Source organism: Phoca vitulina, unplaced genomic scaffold (genome assembly GCF_004348235.1).
Source record: "Phoca vitulina isolate PV1807 unplaced genomic scaffold, GSC_HSeal_1.0 scaffold41, whole genome shotgun sequence".
NCBI lineage: Eukaryota > Metazoa > Chordata > Mammalia > Carnivora > Phocidae > Phoca > Phoca vitulina.
The window spans coordinates 5,755,907-5,774,578 of record NW_022589744.1 but is presented as its reverse complement, the minus strand read 5'-3'; the positions used below and the strand labels follow the sequence as shown (position 1 = coordinate 5,774,578).

General features: G+C 53.1%; 2 protein-coding genes across 3 annotated transcripts in view; one reads left to right on the top strand and one right to left on the bottom strand.

Annotated features, from left to right (window-relative positions):
* WIPI1 (WD repeat domain, phosphoinositide interacting 1) overlaps positions 1-13,562 on the top strand; it is a 33,059-nt gene extending 19,497 nt beyond the window's left edge. Inside the window, exons 5-13 of the mRNA XM_032429447.1 lie at positions 1,176-1,273; positions 1,618-1,710; positions 2,786-2,856; positions 3,416-3,523; positions 7,685-7,849; positions 8,621-8,728; positions 9,409-9,527; positions 10,036-10,136; positions 13,034-13,562. Coding sequence (XP_032285338.1) covers positions 1,176-1,273; positions 1,618-1,710; positions 2,786-2,856; positions 3,416-3,523; positions 7,685-7,849; positions 8,621-8,728; positions 9,409-9,527; positions 10,036-10,136; positions 13,034-13,081 — 911 coding nt within the window. The 3' untranslated portion in view covers positions 13,082-13,562. The remainder of the gene's footprint in view (positions 1-1,175; positions 1,274-1,617; positions 1,711-2,785; positions 2,857-3,415; positions 3,524-7,684; positions 7,850-8,620; positions 8,729-9,408; positions 9,528-10,035; positions 10,137-13,033) is intronic.
* A 307-nt stretch (positions 13,563-13,869) lies between these two features.
* ARSG (arylsulfatase G) overlaps positions 13,870-18,672 on the bottom strand; it is a 100,776-nt gene continuing 95,973 nt past the window's right edge. For both annotated transcript variants that reach the window (XM_032429443.1, XM_032429444.1), the window contains exons 11-12: positions 17,457-17,547; positions 13,870-14,533 (exon numbers count right to left, since the gene is read on the bottom strand). In XM_032429443.1, the coding sequence (XP_032285334.1) occupies positions 14,259-14,533; positions 17,457-17,547 (366 nt within the window). In that variant the 3' untranslated portion in view covers positions 13,870-14,258. The remainder of the gene's footprint in view (positions 14,534-17,456; positions 17,548-18,672) is intronic.

The window sequence follows — 18,672 nt, the reverse complement described above, 5'->3', positions numbered from 1 at the left end:
TCTTCTCTGCTCCTCCCGCTGGCAGATTAGGTTGGGTACATTTTAGCCTGATGTCGTTTTTCTTATACTTGTATAAGAAACCCATTTAATAGACTAACTTGTGGGGCGCCTGGGAGGCTCAGTCGGCTAAGTGTCCGACTCTTGGTTTCCGCTCAGAACTCGATCTCAGGGTTGTGAGTTCAAGCCCCAAATTGGGCTCTACACTGGGCATGGAGCTACTTTAAAAACGTGTGTGTGTGTGTGTGTGTGTACACATATACACTAACTTGTAACAAAGATGTCAATTGCTTTTTTCATTTAAAAAGATGTCTCTCTTGCCTAATCTCAAAGTTCTTATTCTGATAATGCTTTTGGTTCTAACAATTCCTTGAATGCACTTCTGTCACACACACACACACACACACACACACACACACACACACACACCCCTCTACTATTAATCCAGACCATTGCTGTGAAAATCCTTTACTTAAATACTTTTAGAACTCCCCCCCGCCCCGACTTGAGTCTCCTTACAAACGAAAATGATTTATGTCAGTTCAGTGGTATGATTGGCTGTTTACTCTTCCAGAATATTGTCAAAGCACCTTAAATCCAAAATATCCTCTTTCTTTAGTTTGTTTCAATGGCAGACCTCCATCTTAACTGAAGATCCAGCCCTCAAATGAACTTCTGTCTCTAGAGCTGCCCATTTCCCTTATCAAGGCAGACATTTGGCTTAGAAATGGACAGTTTCTAAATACGTCTTTCCCCCCACCCTCCACCTCCTGGGTTCTCCAACTTGATATTACTGGCCAGCCGCAGGTAGTCACCTGCAGGAAGGCTAAGTTCACAGTAGGAAGATTTATTAACAAGAAGAGTAAATTCTCTCATAGCCTTAGAGAGTAATGAAGGAGAACTAGATGTTGTTTCAGAACCCTGTGGTAAAACGTGAGGAAGAGCTTGTCAGTATTCCGAGTTCTGACTGCTTTGCTGCGGAGAAGACCCGGCCAGTGTCAGGTGTGAATTTACTTTATGGGATTCCCTTGATCACGAGAATAATCCACCGAAAGATGGGCTAAGCCGTTCCTCCCCTCGCCAGTAGGTGGCGCTGTAGCCGCGCTGTTTTCTGATGCCCTTTCCAGCCCGGTCTCTCCGGGGACACTGCTTTTCATCTGCCGTCCATTCTTTGCCAGGTCTGTGTGCCCTCTCAATCAACCATTCCAATTCGTACGTGGCCTATCCTGGAAGCCTGACTACAGGCGAGATCGTGCTTTACGATGGACACTCCCTGGTGAGTTGGCAGCTCACCTGGCCGGCTTCACAGAGCAGGGTGGGATTGCTGCGGGAAGTCCCGCGAGCCGTGTGCAAGGGGAGCCGAGGCAGCATCACTCGGCATTGGGCGTGCAGCTGGCTCTCACCTTCCCGAGGGCAGGAAGAGGAATAGAAACGGAGGCAGAATCTAGATAGACCAGAAAAGGACATACAGCTTATATGGCCTGGTGGAGAGAGAGAGAGAGAGACACGAGCCCAGCAGATGAGGGAGGGCATCTCGGAAGAAAAGAGGAAGGGGAGGGAGAGGAAATGTATCTTCCCGCTTCCCCAGCATCAGTATCCATCTTCCCTTGTCACTAACAGAAAACAGTCTGCACGATTGCTGCCCACGAGGGGACGCTGGCCGCCATCACCTTCAATGCCTCGGGCTCCAAACTAGCGAGCGCCTCTGAAAAAGTGAGTGCACTCACCCTGCCTTCACCAGGCTCTGCTGTTGGGGCTCCGCTGTTGGGGCTCTCCTGTCGGGGCTCTCCTGTCGGGGCTCTGCTGTCGGGGCTCCCCTCTCGGGGCTCCGCTGTTGGGGCTCTGCTGTCGGGGCTCCGCTGTCGGGGCTCCCCTCTCGGGGCTCCGCTGTCGGGGCTCTGCTGTCGGGGCTCCGCTGTCGGGGCTCTCCTGTCGGGGCTCCGCTGTCGGGGCTCCCCTCTCGGGGCTCCCCTGTCGGGGCTCCCCTCTCGGGGCTCCGCTGTCGGGGCTCTCCTGTCGGGGCTCCCCTCTCGGGGCTCTCCTGTCGGGGCTCCCCTCTCGGGGCTCCCCTGTCGGGGCTCCACTGTCGGGGCTCTCCTGTCGGGGCTCTCCTGCCGGGGCTCCGCTGGATGGCTCCCTTGGGGCCCAAGATCTGATGAGCTGGGACTGGGGACAAGGACTGGCTAGTCCCCAACCTACTTGGAATCCATTTCCGAGGGGAACCTCTGCCCTGTGCATGCTGTGTATATGGATACGTATTAACTCAACGGACAAAAAGGCCTAGGCTATGCGAGATACAAGACACGTGACAGGGAAACTTGTGGTGTTATTGAGAAGCGTGCTCGTGCTCGCACAGCCTCCCTGGATACACCCTGAGGCTGCATTTCATAAACCGTGTAAACAAAATGTTGTGCTATTTAGCAGGAGAGATTGATCTCTTCCGACTGGAATGGCCAGGGAAGGTGATCGAGTTGAATTTCAAATGCCATGAAAAACGTATATTTTGAGAGGCTGAAACTGAATATTCTAGGAAGCGCAAGCATTGTGAGCGTCCACACACACAGAGCCTTGGGCTAGGGCGGGGAGGGAAAAGGGAAACCGTGTTTCACACACGGTCCAAGAATTACTTCTGTGGCAATATACACACAAAAAAGCCTCTGTGCCCAACACTCGGTGTTTCCCCGTCAGAGACAGATGTTCTGAACCAATAAAACAAGCACCTTTCGGAAGGGACATCTGCATCTGAAGCCATTAATGGTATGAAATGTCCCCCTGCTCTCTTTTCCAGGGCACCGTCATCCGGGTGTTCTCTGTACCTGACGGGCAAAAGCTCTACGAGTTTCGGAGAGGCATGAAAAGGTCTGTGTTCACCGTGAAACCCGTTTACGGTAGCCGCCCAAGTCCCGCAGGGGACGGCTGGTGGCCGTCTGGGGGGGGGCAGGGAGGAGCTTAACTCCCTGAGACGTGCGGGGTGCTTAGTAGACCTGAGAACAGGGCCGCTCTCCTAGCACAGGACCTCAGCACGGGAGCCCTCTGCTGATGTGCGAGGGCAGCTAGCAAAGGAGGAGAGAGAGAGAGAGAGCAAGTCACCATCCAAAAGTAATTCGTCAGGTGTGACGGGCCGGGACCCTAGCGGCTGTAGCGTTGGCCGCGGGACGGGTGCACAGAGCTGCTGGAGAGCGTCCAAGATGACAGGAAGGGGCCGTGCCTTGTTTCTTCCCCGCCCGAGACTGTGACCCTTTACGAATCTTCCCAGCGTGAATTTCTAAATATGAATGACACAGTGTCGGGGGGATTTTAGAAGACCTAGACTCTCCAGGACACACTGAGTTTTCTTACACGGCTGGTTTTGAACCGGAGAGCAGTCACCCTCACCTTTCTGGCTCACGAGTCTGTCTCTGCGTCGCTGCGCTCCTAGGTACGTGACGATCAGCTCGCTCGTGTTCAGCATGGACTCGCAGTTCCTGTGCGCCTCCAGCAACACCGAGACCGTGCACATCTTCAAGCTGGAGCACCTCACTCACAGGTCAGACGTCAAACCCGCGCGGGCCGGACTGGCCGGCCTAAGTGATTTCTGCTCTCTCCGAATGCCATGCACTCGGCCTTCCTGGCCAGGTCTTCCCCGAAGGGGTGGTGTCATGCCCGGAAGCACAAAACCCGGGGCCACCCCCCCCCCCTAGAGTTCACACCCTGGCTCTGCCCCCGGCTGCCCCACGCTAGGAGACCCAGGCAGGTAACTCAGTGTTTCTGCACCTCAGCACAAAATGATCAGCGATGCATCTTGGGCTGGGCGTGAGGACTGAGTGAGTTCCTCGAGCTAAAGTGTTCAGCGGGGTGCCGGGCACCCAGGAGACAGTAAGAATCGGGCGGCGAAGCGCTGGGACAGTAATCTGCGAATCCCCACCGCCCCGCCCACCACCGACTGCGGCGCCTGGGGCCGGAGCGCGGCGTGCCTTCCACTGGGGGTATTCCTTTCCTCTTGCTGCCGCACCGAGTGGCCACGGGCTTCATGGCTGAAGGCAGCACACGTTCATTATGTCACAGTTTGCTCGTCCAGGACGGCTCGGCCGAGTTCTCCGCCCAGGGTCGCACGGGGCGGAAATCCAGGTGCCAGGCAGCCCCGCCCTGATCTGGAGCTCGGAGCCCTCTTCCAAACTCAGTCCTGTCCCTGGTGAGAATTCTGGTCCTCGCCCCGGTGAGGACCCCGCATCCGGGGTGGCCCTCAGCTCGAGAGGCCACCCGCTTCCCTGCTCACGAAGCCTGCAGTCCAGCAATGCCGCACTGATCCCTTCCTGTGCTTTGGATCGCTCCAGCTTTGCCTTCTGCCTTCCTGGTCTGCGGCCAGTTGGAGAGACCGCTCTGCTTTCACGGGCTCCTGTGATTAGATCAAGCCCCGCTGGATAATCTCGCTGCCTCGGGTGATCGGAGCCATAGAACATGATGCAGTCCCCGGATGGCTCCTCCGTCACCGTCACATGTTTTAGGGACCAGGGCATGGAATCCTGGGGCCATTCCTAGGAAATCCGCGGTAGCGTGTGAGCACTCGAACCCAGTGGTAACTACCTGCTGTGCACATGCCCACGCCTACCCTTGGAGATATCTCACACTGGAAAGGATCCCCCTCCCCCCCCCACTGTCATTGTCTGTGGAAGTGTCACCTTGGCCAGCCCTCTTCCCAAGGTCAAGATCCTGCTTCTGGTAGCATAGCAAATGCTTCGGACGCCCCAGGTCTCCTGACTCTTTGGTGCCATGATGGGAAATTGAAACATGAGGTGTTAGCGATGAGCTCAGGGACACACGGAAGGCAGGTGGTGGAGTTGGCGACGACAGTGACTCTCGTACATTGATAGAGCATTGTGTAGTTTAGAGTCTTTTCACACACTGCCTCCCTCCGTTCCCCACAAGAGCCCTGGAAGGCAGGAGTAGAAGTTTCATCCCTGAGGCAGCTGGGCTTCAGAGCAGTTCCACGTGTTGCTCAAAGCCCGTCCCCGTCTGCAAGTCCCAGGGTCCACATGGAAGTGCCACGTTTTTCCATCCCGCCAAGCTTCTAGAGCTGCTCCAGAGCAGAAACTCCAGGGGCATCTAGGAAATGTCCCAAGGACTTACTTCCACGCTGGGTTTCACAATTGTGCCAAGAGAGGCCCCTCTTCTGTGACTGAAAGAATTCTCCTCCTAACGTGGTAGAACATCTATGAGAAAGAAACTTTTTCCACCTAATTTCAAGATATGGTGCCCGGCCTCTGTTCTGTGTGTTCAGTACAGCAGATCGGTCCGACATGTACCTCGTTACTGTTATGTATATATTAGTGTGTGTCTGTCTGACACCCATACCTGGCTTCTGTCCCCCTTCCTCTGAAACTCCATCCAAGGGCACCAGCAACCAAGTCAGTAAGTGCCAAGGATTTTTCAGGCCTGGCTCCGTCTTCCCTCCACAGGCTAGTGCAATGCTCTTTCTCGGGAAACCTCATCCCCTCACTGGTGTCCAAAACCCCAGGGGCTGCTTCCTCCCTCAGTCTTCCTGGAACCCCGTGAATGTCCACCCTTGTTCATGGGCATCCCAGAGCTCAGTGTTTGTCCTGTAGTTCTTCTAACCCTGCATGGTTTCCCTAGAGCTTTGATCTGTTTTCTGGACTTTTCTTTCACTTTTCAGACAGCTTGTAAAACGTAAGCCCAGATCTCTTCGGGAGCTGTTGTGATAGTTGGGAGCACAGGAGGGCGGCTGGGCTGCTAGGACGCCCTTCAATCCCAAGGCGCCGTGACAGAGGGACCCCAAGCCACTGCTTTAGCCCTGTCTTCATCTGAGTTCATTATTAGGGCTTCAGACCAGAAGTTGACATTTGAACTCGTTTCCCTGCCCAGGCTCTCCGGTTTCCGTCAGTGATCTCAGAGAGCTGGGAACAACCCCTTCCTCCCCCGAGTGGCTCTTGACCTTCCCCTCGGCCGTCCATGAGGTATAAGCCACCACGATGGCTCACGCTGGCCTCTGCAGCCCCATTCCTCTGGCCGCTGCCCCGAACCAAGTCTTGAACGTCTCCTGTCTGCTCAGTCATGTCTCATTCCTTCTGGGCTCTTCTTACCAGTCCGTCCTGTATCTTCTCAGTGGGCTAGTTTTCTGGAAGTGTTCCTTTAAACCTGACCCTCCCTCCTCCGAAACTGTTACCCCCTGCCCCTCAGCTCTGGGAATAAAGTCCCAGCTCCACCAGCCTGGCATTCAAGGCCCCTTCTTGGTGCACCTTACCTGCTGTGCGGCCTTCCCGCCTCGGGCACCTGAGCCAGACCGGCTTGGCCGTGGCTCCCAGAGGCCTTGCTCACCTGCCTCTGCCTCCGCGGGGCCCTCCTGCCTTCCTGTCCCACCACACCCCACAGCTGAGCTGGACCTGCCTCCAGAGCCCAGCCCCGCGGCCACCACCCCCAGAACACCCCCAATCAGCGCAGACACCGTCATGTCAAATAGCGTCTGCCATGGGCCAGGCACGATGTGAGCCCTTCGGCTGGGGGTCACCTGTTCGGTGCTCATGGCAGCCCTGCCAGGTGATGTGTTCGCTGACTGAGGTTATCCCAGTTTCCCAGAGAGGAAGATGGGAACTGGGAGGTGAAGGAACTCCATCCACCTCTCCCTCCTCCGTGGCCCTGGAGTAGCTCCTACCTGCACCCTCCACATGGCACCTCACATTTTATATCTCTGCCGTGTCTGCCCCAGGAACGCAGAGCCTAGGCAGTATGCATCTTTGTAAATGCCACCCCCTGGCACAGAGCTCCAGGGCAAGCAGGACAGGTATGTTTCGCGATGCTCAGGATCACAGATAATGGCGGAACCCCTAAAAGGGGCCCTCGGTTTCAGATGGGAACATCAAGGCCCAGAGGGGTTTGTCCAGAGACCACCTAGCCGATTGGTAAACAGAGTGAGAAATAAACCCTGTGCTTCTGAGCTGCAGCATGCATTCCCCACCAGCCTTGGGCCCTGTAGACAAGTGGCCTCTCAGCAGGTGCTCCCAGGAGCGCGTGTGGCCACCCCGGTCCCTGATGCGCCCCCAGTGTGCACAGCATGAAGGCGGGGGTGTGCTCCCACCCGTTCCCACCTCTCAATGACAGAGCAGCCAGCCCCCTGTGTCCGGCAGACACCCTGCGATGGAGTCTGATGGCTGCAGGGGACGCACCAGGTCCCTCTGAATTATCTCCACCACTGGGAATCACTGGGGCCCCGGGTGGCTTCAGGGTTGTAATCAAACACCGCCCAAAGCACTTTGCCCGGAGGTTTGCTTCCCACTCAGTCTGGCTAGGGAGGCCTTGACCCTGAGATCGCTCTGTTCTTCCGCGCGCCCGGGACAGGCTTGAGCTTCGTTCTCAGAGTCCAGATAGCCATCCCATCTCCCTGGCCCCCTTCTTAGAAATCTGGAAATCAGACTAATCATCGCATGCAACTTCTTTAATGTAGGGAAGCGGTAGCACGGGGAACCTCTTAACAGCTGTGCGATGGCCCTTCCGAAGGACAAACAAGCCCTCGATGCCCTTCTGGCTGTGCCAGCACAGTACGTCCCGAGCTGTGGCAGGTGGGCGGAACGTGAGCCCGAGGCCCAGTTCCTTCCTGTTGCAGGGAGCGCAGCTCCGAGCTTGGGCCTGCGGAGAGTTGGCCCGATGCCCAGGCCTGCGGGGCCGTCTCACCTCCACCTGTGCCTTGCTCCCCCAGCCGACCAGAAGAGCCTTCGACCTGGACTGGCTACATGGGAAAAATGTTCATGGCTGCTTCCAACTACCTCCCCACCCAGGTGTCAGACATGATGAACCAGGACAGGGCCTTCGCCACCGGACGTTTGAATTTCTCTGGGCAGAGGAACATCTGCGCCCTCTCCACGTACGTACGGCCCCGCCCACCCCCCTACCGGCAAAAACCTTTTCCGGTCTGTTTGCCCCGAGCGCAAAATCCCCAAACACGTGCGGGGAGCCAAAGGACAGATGGCCAAGAGGAAGGGCGAGCAGACTCGAAGCCTGCCGTGTAAAGTCAGTTGCTTTTCCTCCCCGGTCGTCATGCGTGTTCTGGGGGCGGGGGGGGGCACGGCAGGAAGTTGGCATGGGAACCCCAACTTTCCGGTGATAATGACACTGTCTTGAAAGCAATTCCCATTCTTAGGTACCTCTGTAACAAGGCTCTAGTTCCACGGTCCGGCTTCAGACACCTCTGGGCTTGGCAGATACTTTATCTAAGTGGTTTAAAGGAGTTTGTTAAAGAAGCTAAACATTTTTTTTTAATTTGATAAAATTAGCCAGCAACGCGGTGAGCCAATTTTGTCCTTTGTCCTTTCTGTCACTGTTAAAGGCGGGAACCCACGTCAGCCAGGGGCTGTGTCCCGCTCAGGTCAGCGGAGGCTTTCGCTGGCAGTAGCTTTTCACGGAGGAACAGCATGCGTGCACCTCCTTTTGTCTCACTCCCACAGGTATTTTCAAAGACAAGAACTAATCCTCGAGGTAGATCACCAGGGTCAGAATGCCGAGAAATAGCCAGACACCCAGAACCGGGGGCCCGCGGGCTGGGTACGGGTCTCTGACGGCAGGAGAAGCGGCGGGGGAGGCTGCTCCGTTCCCCGGCTCTGCTGTCATCACAGTGCGTGTTTCCCTTGGCTCTTAGGATCCAGAAACTGCCGAGGCTGCTGGTCGCATCGTCCGATGGACACCTTTACATCTACAATTTGGACCCTCAGGACGGAGGAGAATGTGTCTTAATCAAGACCCACAGGTGAAGAGACTGGTTTTCACAAAAGCCTTTGAAGAGCGGGTTGCGGCGGGTTGTCGCGGGTTGTCGCGGGGCCAGGAACGATGAGCTTCAGGGCGCTCGCTTATCTTCCTCACTGGCCTTCTCAGGGGCAAACCTCGAGCGGGCACCTGCTTTGTGCTGGGCTCCATGTCAGGCGCCCTCACCACCCAGGACGCTTCTGGAAAAGCGCTCGAAGAAAGGGAACGTCTCCCTGCGGCCTTTTCTCCTCATATGTAATGGGTGCTCAAAAGTGGTGCCCAAACTGAATCGAGAAGTTCTCTTGACATCTGTGACCGAGAGCAAGGCGACCTCTACCTGCTGTGACAGGACAGCACCAGCTGCCCCTGCCCCCTCGGCCTCGGAGCCCCCCCTCGCGAGCGGGGCTTAGCATCCTCGCCAGGTGCATCAGGAAGAGCCGAGGGCCGATCTTCGCTCAGTAAATATTAGAGAAAGGGGTCATTGTGAAGTTGCATGATTGACCCCCGGCCGTTGAAGGTCACTGGCAGGTCACGTGACCCAGCAGTGTCCGGCTAGCTCTGTAAGCTCGAGTGGGCAAGCCTGGGCTTCCTAGTGCTTTTCCTTCTGGCCGTAGCCTGGATGTGTGATGATCTCTCTTCTCTCCTCCCTCCCCTCGCACCCCCCACCCAAACTGCTGCAATTAGCTTGCTCAGCTCAGGAACAACAGAAGAAAATAAAGAAAATGACCTCAGACCTTCATTACCTCAGTCTTACGCAGCAACTGTAGCCAGACCGAGCACCTCGGCCGCCTCCACGGTGCCAGGTGAGTGGCTGTGGGGGCCCGGCCGGGAGCGCCGCGGGGGCATGTTTCTCACAGCGCTGTCTTCTCCGTCACCTGCGGACGGAACGCTCTCCCTGAGCCACTTACCTCCTCCCAGGGGCGGCCACGAGAGCAGCCTTTTAAAGTCAGGTCCCTACACCTGGCAGGCAGAGCCCAAAGTTGTCGCCTGCCCCACAAGCAGTGTCAGCCGTTGGTCTCTCTGAGAACTGGCACCAGGTGGAGAGCTGGAGCTGCCTGGGGTGGAGGGTGGGTCAGGGCAGCCCCTCTGGGGGCTCAGAGGCCACACCCGGTGGGCATTTTGACTCATCTGAAGCAGTCTCTCCGTTCAAAAAGGCAAAGGCCTCCCATCCAAGTACTAACCAGGCCCGACCCCGCTTAGCTTCCGAGCAAAGGCAGCTTCCCGCGGGTTCCCTGGAGGTGCCGCCCCGGGGTCATGGCGTAAGAAGGGCAGACCGTGGGGCTTCTCTCATGTCTCATTCTTGGTTTCCAGGTTATTCTGAGGACGGCGGAGCCCTCCGAGGAGAGGTTATTCCTGAACATGAGTTTGCGACGGGACCAGTGTGTCTTGATGATGAGAATGAATTCCCCCCTGTGAGCATTAGGAATCCCTAAAAGAGTGGCTCGGTCTGTGTGCTTAGAAGGAGGCGAAGTCACTTTCCCTGTTCTGTGGCGCTGCAACAGCTAACCTCCCCTCTAACAGTCGGAAAGCCATAGCGGGTGCCCTATGCCGCGGGCCCCACGGACTAGCCGGCAGGGGTCAGGCTCAAGCCGGCAGCATTCGAATAACCGAATACTAATCCAGGGAGTCTCAGCGGCCTCACTGCATTCGGAGGCCTGGAATCCTTAACTTGGCCTCCTTGGCAGCCTCTGTGCTGCTCACAGGAGGAATTCGTGCCTGCGTAAACTCCCGTTTTCCTGAGGCTCCTTTAAGGATGTCCTTGCAGAATACTGCCGCCTTGTTGCTAAAGACGATGATCTAACAGGGCTGGGTCCGCTGTGCTCAGCAAGCGAGCTAGACCCCCACCCTCCTCCGGCTCTCACGGCCCCCTGGGCTGACCCCAGGCTCCCTGCGGCCGTGTGGAGGGTGGGAGGCTCAGCGGAGCGCTCCCCTGCCTTTCCCTGCATCCTGCTTCAGCCGTTCTGGCAGCGAGCGCCCTCCGGCTTGGCCGGGTGCAAGGCTTGGCTTCTTCCAGCATCCCCGGCCAAAGAGGATTCTCGCCCTGGGGGGCTGCCAGGGCATCCTTAGCTTCTGACTCTTCAAGCTTCCATTTCGAGCAACACGCAGACGGCTCTCGTGAGCTGAGGTTAGAGTGGCACAGATAAACCAAAAATCGTTTAGACTTGGAAGCCGTGTCGGGGCCCAGACTTAGCCGACGGAGTCACCCTCCTGGAGCCAGACTGGGCGCTGCCTCAGGGCCCATTAGGTCCTGGTCTGTGGTGTTTTCTCCTGAGCGTTATTTCACGTCAGTTGAAATTCCATTTGCAAAAGGATGGGGTGCAGGCGTAGTTTCTTTCTTGTATAAGTCCTGGGACAATCTGGTAAGCCCAGTCAGCTTTAAAAAAAAAAAAAAAAAAAAAAGGCTGTTTTGGGGCCCTCCGTGCATGATGAGAGGGCTGGGTTTGGGATTGCCCGTAAAGGCTCTGTGGATTGCAGCTTGAGATTTACTTATCTGGCTTTTAACAGATTGCCAAACCCAGTGCCAACAAGTCTAGTTTATATTTTAGGGGTGGAGAACAGTGGTTCTTTAAAATACTCATTATAAATATAAAAACAGCTGTTGGCTTGCTGCCTCCTGATAAACCAGTTGTTTGGCCTTTGGGTTCTCATGCCCCGACTAGCCATAAGGGGAGTTCTTCCGTCCCCCCCAAAAGTTGGCGGTCATTTATCTGGTTGTAGGTTGTTATCTGTAGCAGGTTGTATCTTCTAGGAACCAGAGCAGAGCAGATGCAGTGGGGATAAATGTGTCCCACTCTGTCCGGATTTAGAGCCTTCACCCACTAGGTTCCGTTTCAGTAATTTTGGTGAAAGTCTGTGACTGCTACAAAAGACTATTAGGTTATTAATTAGATCCTTAAGGGTCATCAAAGTAAACCCTACAGCCTCTGTACTCACACAGTTGGAGTACTTCAGATACCGGCTTTCAGGAGGTGGTCCCCTGCCAAAGAACACCTGATAAAATAATAGGTACACTGTGTAGATCATTTGTTTGGAGATAAAGAAAAAAAAATGGAGATGCTTAAAATCTAGTGGTAGAACTTGTCGAGAGGCCTGTTCACCCAAACACTGCCAGGAAGCTGGGTCTGAGCCACTTGTCCTGTCTCTCTCTTAAGGACCAAATGTGTGGAAGTTGGTTGAACTTGCATCCGGGATTTTTATTTAGACACAAGGAAGGCTTCCTGCCAGTGAGAGCATTGATCACTGAATGAGATCCCTGTTAGACCCTAGAGCCGGTGGTTGGGGTCATGGGGGGCCGTCAGGCCCCAGCCCCGCCCTCCAGCCTCCAGGCAGACGGGGAGGACAGGACCGAGCTTCTGCACGCTCCCGATGTCGTGGCAGACAGCCTTCTCCATCTCACCACATGGGGTCAGAGGCGTGAGGGCCACGGGGATGTCCCCTCGACATGGACCATCTCACGCCCCTGTTGGCAACAATGTCCAACGGGAGAGGAGATGCTGTACAGCTCCTCTCCCTGCCCTATTCTGCGCCGGTATGCCTATTATGGGTACCCGGCCAGAATTCACACCTCTACCCACATCCCTTCAAAACTTCCGGGATTGTGAAAGGGTCTTGGAGTCTCAGCTTGGTTTAAGTCCCTTCTCTTTCAGTTGAGATCATGGCCTTGCCCAGCTAATCTCGAGGGGCTCCCCGGGCCTTTGCCTTCAGAACGCAGGCATTGCGAGTGGGTCTTTTTTTTTTTTTTTTTTTTTTTTTTAATATACTCACACTTCCCTGGATATGATCACTCTTATCTCCTCGAGATTTACTTTGCTCCATAAACAATGAGAGAAGAGAACTGATCATTTCTGGTACCTTAGAAAGGTGCCATATTCAGGAAGCAGTTTTTGTTGCAAGAACACGCCAACCTTTACAAGTCTGCGTATCCTCTGACACTAGTCTTATTCTCGTGAGCAAGAGTAAGGGAATTGGGACCAAGGGTATTTACTGACTTTTTAATAGTGATTTAGCGGTCTGTGTTTACAAGTAAGATGAGCCTTTAAAAAAAAAAATGCATATGCATATAAATACACATACACACGTATTTTATACAGAGTATTTTTTGAAACTGTGCCATACTCGTTTACACCTAAGTAAGATGGGTGGATTTTCTGTGGCCATTGAGTGAGGTCAGTCTGTGGACATACGGAAAACCTCTGCAGTGCCCAGCCTCCCCTGCTGACCCCGCATGGGCACAGATCTGTTGATGATGCAGCCTGCCTAACCGCCTCTTCCTGGAAAGAGTAAGGCCATTCTGTTTTGATTTTGGTAGATAATCTTGTGCCGTGGAAGTCAGAAGGGCAAAACGAAGCAGTCATGATGAGAAGCGCACCTCAGAAATCAGGACACCCCCTATCAGGTGGTTTTGGAGAAAACAAGGAAGGTGGAAGAATGGAGTACAATTGTGTGTGCACAAAGGGGGGCAGGTGCCACCGCTTAAGCCACGGGACGTGGTTCACGGCTCTCCGAGCTCTCCTCTGCCCTGGTTGCCAGTGGGTACGGAGACACCAGATACACATCCTGCTATTCGAAACACGTTACAGCCATAATGTCGATGCTAACTAACCATATTGGTCTATAACCGGAACTTCCTATGTTAAAGGGCATCCTTTTTAAATGTATGCCATGTAAAAATGTACTTATAGGAAAATCTCTTTGAATTGTATTTCTTGTATATTACATACGTATAGAGAGACTGTTTTCAGCCAGGCAAAGTATTTTTGCAGTGATTGCAATAAATCATTTATTACCTTTGAGTCCCATTTAGGATGCTAATAATAAAATCATGGCAATGCATTTTTGAGGTTTTAAATTTTTATTTCTTACTGGTTTTAGGAAGCAGGAAGGATGCCTAAAATCTTTAGAATACAGTCGTTTGATCTTTAACAGGGGAGGAGGGAGGCGGGCAGGGCCGTGGATTTATCTGTGGGCTCTTCTGCGCTGAGACCCGGAAACATCTAACTCTGTCCGAAGTCTGCATCCATGCTGCTCAGGGCACCCCCCAGCAGCCGCCCAGAAATGGAGCATCTCAGGCCCCACCCCAGACCTACTGAGTCAGAGCCTGCCCTTCCACGAGCTCTCAGCTGAGAGGTATGCATATTAAAGATGGAGAAGCGGTGCCCTAGATCCCAGCTGGGATGAACCTATCCTAAAGCGACCAGCCAAACTGGGTACAGAAAAAGGAAACTAAAATGCATTAAGTGCCTGTGCTGTGGCAGGTCATGTGGCAGGCATTTTCATAAATCACCTTCTTTCGTCCTCAAAATCAGCTCGCGAGCTAGGTTAAATAATCGCCCATATTCAAAAGCCAGGGTCTTGAACCAGGGCTAACTCCAAAGCTCGGGTGCTCTCCGCTCGAGCTCCGCACACAGGAGGGACTGCGGGGGGCGCAACGCGGGGGCTTCGGGACAAAATTCTGAGACTTGGTTTTTACAGCATCTGGAGCTGGAACTTGCCCTCTCTTCCTGACATCTTCTGCCGGGGGGAAAATCGGTCCGTCAGGTGCTCTGGCAACGGCAGGCGACGTGGTGGGGATTGCAGCAGGGGGTCACGGAAGGATCGCGAGTATAATCCGCTCTGGAGGTGTTGTCACCAGCGATGTCTAGGAGAACATCTGCAAGAACCTCTCTGACCTTGGGCACTAGGCCCTGGTATTCGGCACTACCTCTGTCTAGAGGCACAGCTTCGGCAACATCGTCTTCTAGGTTAAAAATCAGGGGAGGCTCATGATGCTGCTCAGGCCCCACGTCCCCATCACAGGCTCTGGCTCCGCCTAGAGAGAGCGTGACAACAAATACCCCATCAGACCCAGCTTTGGCCTTATATTGGAAAGAGGAGAACTGTGATTGATTATACACTAATCCAACCATCCCAGAACTTGAATATTCAAATGATTGTTCTGCCTGTCAAAGAAACCACCTTGAGATTTTAGGTGCTCATTCCAGTGATGCTCCCACCGGCCAGAATGACTTCGAACTTCTCCCAGACTTGCCTTCAGAGCCCTTACGACAGCCAATCAGGGATCTCTCGTCTCTACCCTTTGCGAGGAAGTAAGATTTTTTTTTTCCGAACATTGATTTCTTGAACACCAAAATCCTCAATTTGGTGGACTGGGCAGAAGGCAAGGTGAGTAATTTCACTTTGGGTTGCAGTTGAGATTCGTGTATGAATTCGAATCTGGCTATGAAGGCAGCCTCAGAAGAGGAGTAACAAAAATGGAGTCATGGGCCGCATCCTTAGCTGTTGATGATTCAGGTGACTTTTTTTTTTTTTTTTTTTTTTTGCCTTTTCCATACAAAAAGCAGTTAAGGTATCTGGCAGAAGTTAATATAATACAATCGAATAAACAAAAGGAATCCAGGCAAAGGAGAGCCATCAGAAAGACAGCAGTTCCCAAAGCCCACTTTGCCTCTGAGCTTCCTAGCAGCCCAACAATAGGGTAGAAACTTATCAGTTACTCAGGGTTTTTTAGGACCTGAGGTGTGAGAGAAACTTTTCCAGGAGCTCCTCCTCCAGGGAGAGAAGAATGGGCAAATCACACAGCCTTTAGGCAGCCCTCCTTAGTGGTCTTCCTCCTACGGTTGACATTCAGGTCGTTCAGCAGAACGTAAGAGTCCCTGTCTTTGCCTAGAATTTGGAGTCCAATTTGGCTCCTCTTCACTGCCAGTAAAGGGCAGCGAATGAGGTTTGCAATCAGTTGAGCAAAGGCTAGGGCAGACGCCTCTTATGAAAATGTAAGACTTCCACTTAGAGGATCATGGAAGAGCTTGCATGGAACCAGCCCTCCTATGGATAACACTTCTAAATTCTAGGCAACATATTTAGGAAAAAAAAAAAAAATTGAAGGCACCAGCAAATGACCAAGGCAGGCAGAAACCGAAAAGAAGTTGATCATTGAAAGACAGAGGCCGCAGGGAGTCGGGTCTGCGTTTTAAGAGTTTCCCACCCTGCCTAGAGACACCCCTCAGCCTGTGCAGCAGGGAGCAGCTAGAGCCCAGGGAGAAAGGTGTCGTCTCTTTGGCTTGAGGTGTCCAGGGACAGAGCTCAGGGCTGCCAGAACGGGAGAAAATGGATGAGTAGAAATCTCAGGAAGGAGGAGGGAGCCAGAGAGGAAAAGCCTCAAAATCCGTGGATAAACTCCCTCCACATCATTCTCTAATCTAAGGCAATAGATGTCAAGACATGTCATTTATCTGAAATAGTTTTAAGTAATAAGGATGTGGATTTTCAAAGAGAAGGGGAAGGGAGAGATCAGAACATGTCCCACTCTTCCTCCCCAACACACACCCAGCTGTTGAGAGGTCCGTCCTCCCCATCCTCGTGCTCACGCTCCTGGGACTTCGGTGACTCCTCAGAAGAAGAGACCTCCCCTCCCCTGGGTATCATAATTCCTGTCTGACTGAGATCGTTTTAAACAGTCCAATTACTTCATAGTAACATTCAGGATTCCGATCCTGTGGTGCCAAGGGCTTTCTGGCAGGGCTGTGACTTCTGAAATTAACTCAGCCTGGAGAAGCCATACCTCTGAGATAATGTAATGTAAGGACTGTAATCTAGAAACTTTCCATCTGAAAGCATAACAAATATCTGACAAACCAGTATTTTAGGTTTTGGAGAATCAATAATTCTTGTGGCATTTTTAATATCCCTCAAGTTATGAACTCAAAGAACTTGTTTTGTTTTAATGCCACATTTTCTTCGGGATCACGTATTTATACTCAGGGAAAATCATTTCTTTATTATATAATTCTTTGGAACGCTCTAACACGAAACAACTGAATCAAATTGGAATCTGCACCAGGTCCCGGATTTTGTTTTGTTGTTTTGTTTTGTTTTTCATTCACTAAAAGAAAAATGTTAGAGTCCCTACGAGGTATGAGATGCTGTGCTCAGCACTTAAAGACAACAAAAACAAAGTATCTTACAAAGCTCAAAACTAGTAAGGGAAATACAACATGGACCCCCTCCAAACCCCTCCAAAAAACCCAAACAAACATGTACCCAAATGACTGGCATATATGGCAGAACGTGATCATTATCAGAGTTTTTCCAAATCGTACCCAGCCAGGAAGATGAGAGAGAGTTTTATGACCGGGGTACTAGAATTTGATGTGAGGCCCTTGCAGCTGAGAGAGGTTTTGATATGAGGCCAAGGAAGAAGGTCGTTGCTCTTGGAGAACTGACCCTGGAAAAGTGTGGGGACCCAGGCTGGAAGGACCCTGAACTCAGTGGGCAGCAAGAAGCCATTGGAAGATTCTGAGAACCATCCTGACCCAGTATCACATTTCTACAATATACATTTAAGATGGTCAGCGAGTGAACCAAGATGCAGAGAGACTTCTGTCAGTTTGCTAACTCGACCTCTCAAGTCTATTTTCTGAAACAGTCTATTGTCCAGTAAATTACACTTTAAAATATCTCTGAGCTCCCATTTCATGTTCAGCCAAACTGGCATTTAAAGCGTAACAATGGAATGAAACATTCTTCGGGTGGAAAGGAACTGTGTTAAGTGTGCTGACCAGCTCCAAGCTTGCTAGAAATGTCGGCCAACGGTAGAAAGCCCTTGTTTTCCTATGTGTGGGGGCAGATGACCTGTGCTGGGGGGCCCTAGGTGCTGAGAGCTCCCTGAAGGAGGGCAGCCCACACTCACTCCTGGAGGCCTCAGGGAGGATCCGGGCAGGGGACACCAGACTCACCGCTGACGTAGAAGGCCTTGTAGTGTCCCAGGCGGACCGCCTGAAGGGCTCCGTACTCTCCAGCCGCCCCACTGTTGGGGTGAAACAGCACCTGGGAAAGAGGAACAGAGCTTCCTAACCAGACAGCCATGCTGGATACTCCCTGGAAAGCATTCCTTTCTGTGTCATGGTGTCTGGCCCACCAGCCCCACCCCACCCTGGCCTGAAACACTGACCAACACGGGCCTGTGGGTCACACCGGCCAACCCCCTGGGGGGCCTCCATGAAGTACCTATTTGGCCAGTTAATTAATCAGAGTGGGCTGCCGCTGTGGTCAGATTCCTAGGCCTGGTACCAGCTACAGAATGCACAAGGTCCAGTGCAAAATCAAAGTGAGAGAAAGCTTGTTCAACATTGAAGAATTTCAAGATGGCACAGCACCTGCTCTTGAAACCAGCTGCAGGGCTGTCCTAAGTGCGGGGGGCAGGGGGGATGTGACTGCGCCGGCTCACACACCTGCTGGGGCCCCAGCCCTCAGGTTCAAGATAGGGCCTGGGGACCTGCCTGTCTTAGAGATCTTCCCAGGGATTCTGACGCAGGTGTTCCTCAGATCTCCTTGGAAAAACGGCTTCTTCAGCATCCAGTTGATTTTCTCGCTCTCCCTGGAGCAAGGGTGGCATAAGAAGGCATCCTCGAGAGGACAGCTCCGCATGATTTCTCCAGAACTGGGCACAGCCTAACATGGATGTCCTCACCTTTGACTCAATCCCACCCCACTCGGACTGAGGAAATCCTCCCTCATCAGGCCATCAATGAAAGAATCACCCTACAGAGCGGAAACACCTAATTCGGGCTTTGCCAAGGGCAGGATCTGGTAGAAAATAAATGACCGGTGTCCTTGGTCAGTTGGTGGGTTTGGGCTGCAAGCGGGAGACCGCCCTGGTATGAATCATGACCGATATATATCACTGGAAAGGCGCTTACGTGATTCAAAGTTTCCATGGGGCTTAAAAAAAAATGAGAAACATCTGTTGGAGCAGTAAATAGCCGTCCCCCCAAGTTTCCCGGCTGCGAGAGGATGCCGAGGGCGGGACTCCTCCCACACCTGCAGCTTCCGTGCTCTGCTCTCGTGACAGTCCCCGCAAGGCCCCCAGCCAGCGTGATGACAGCAGGCTCCTTCCAAACAGGAAAAGAAGTCGTAACTCAAAACGCACTCTTCTGCCAGGCCTGCAGGAAG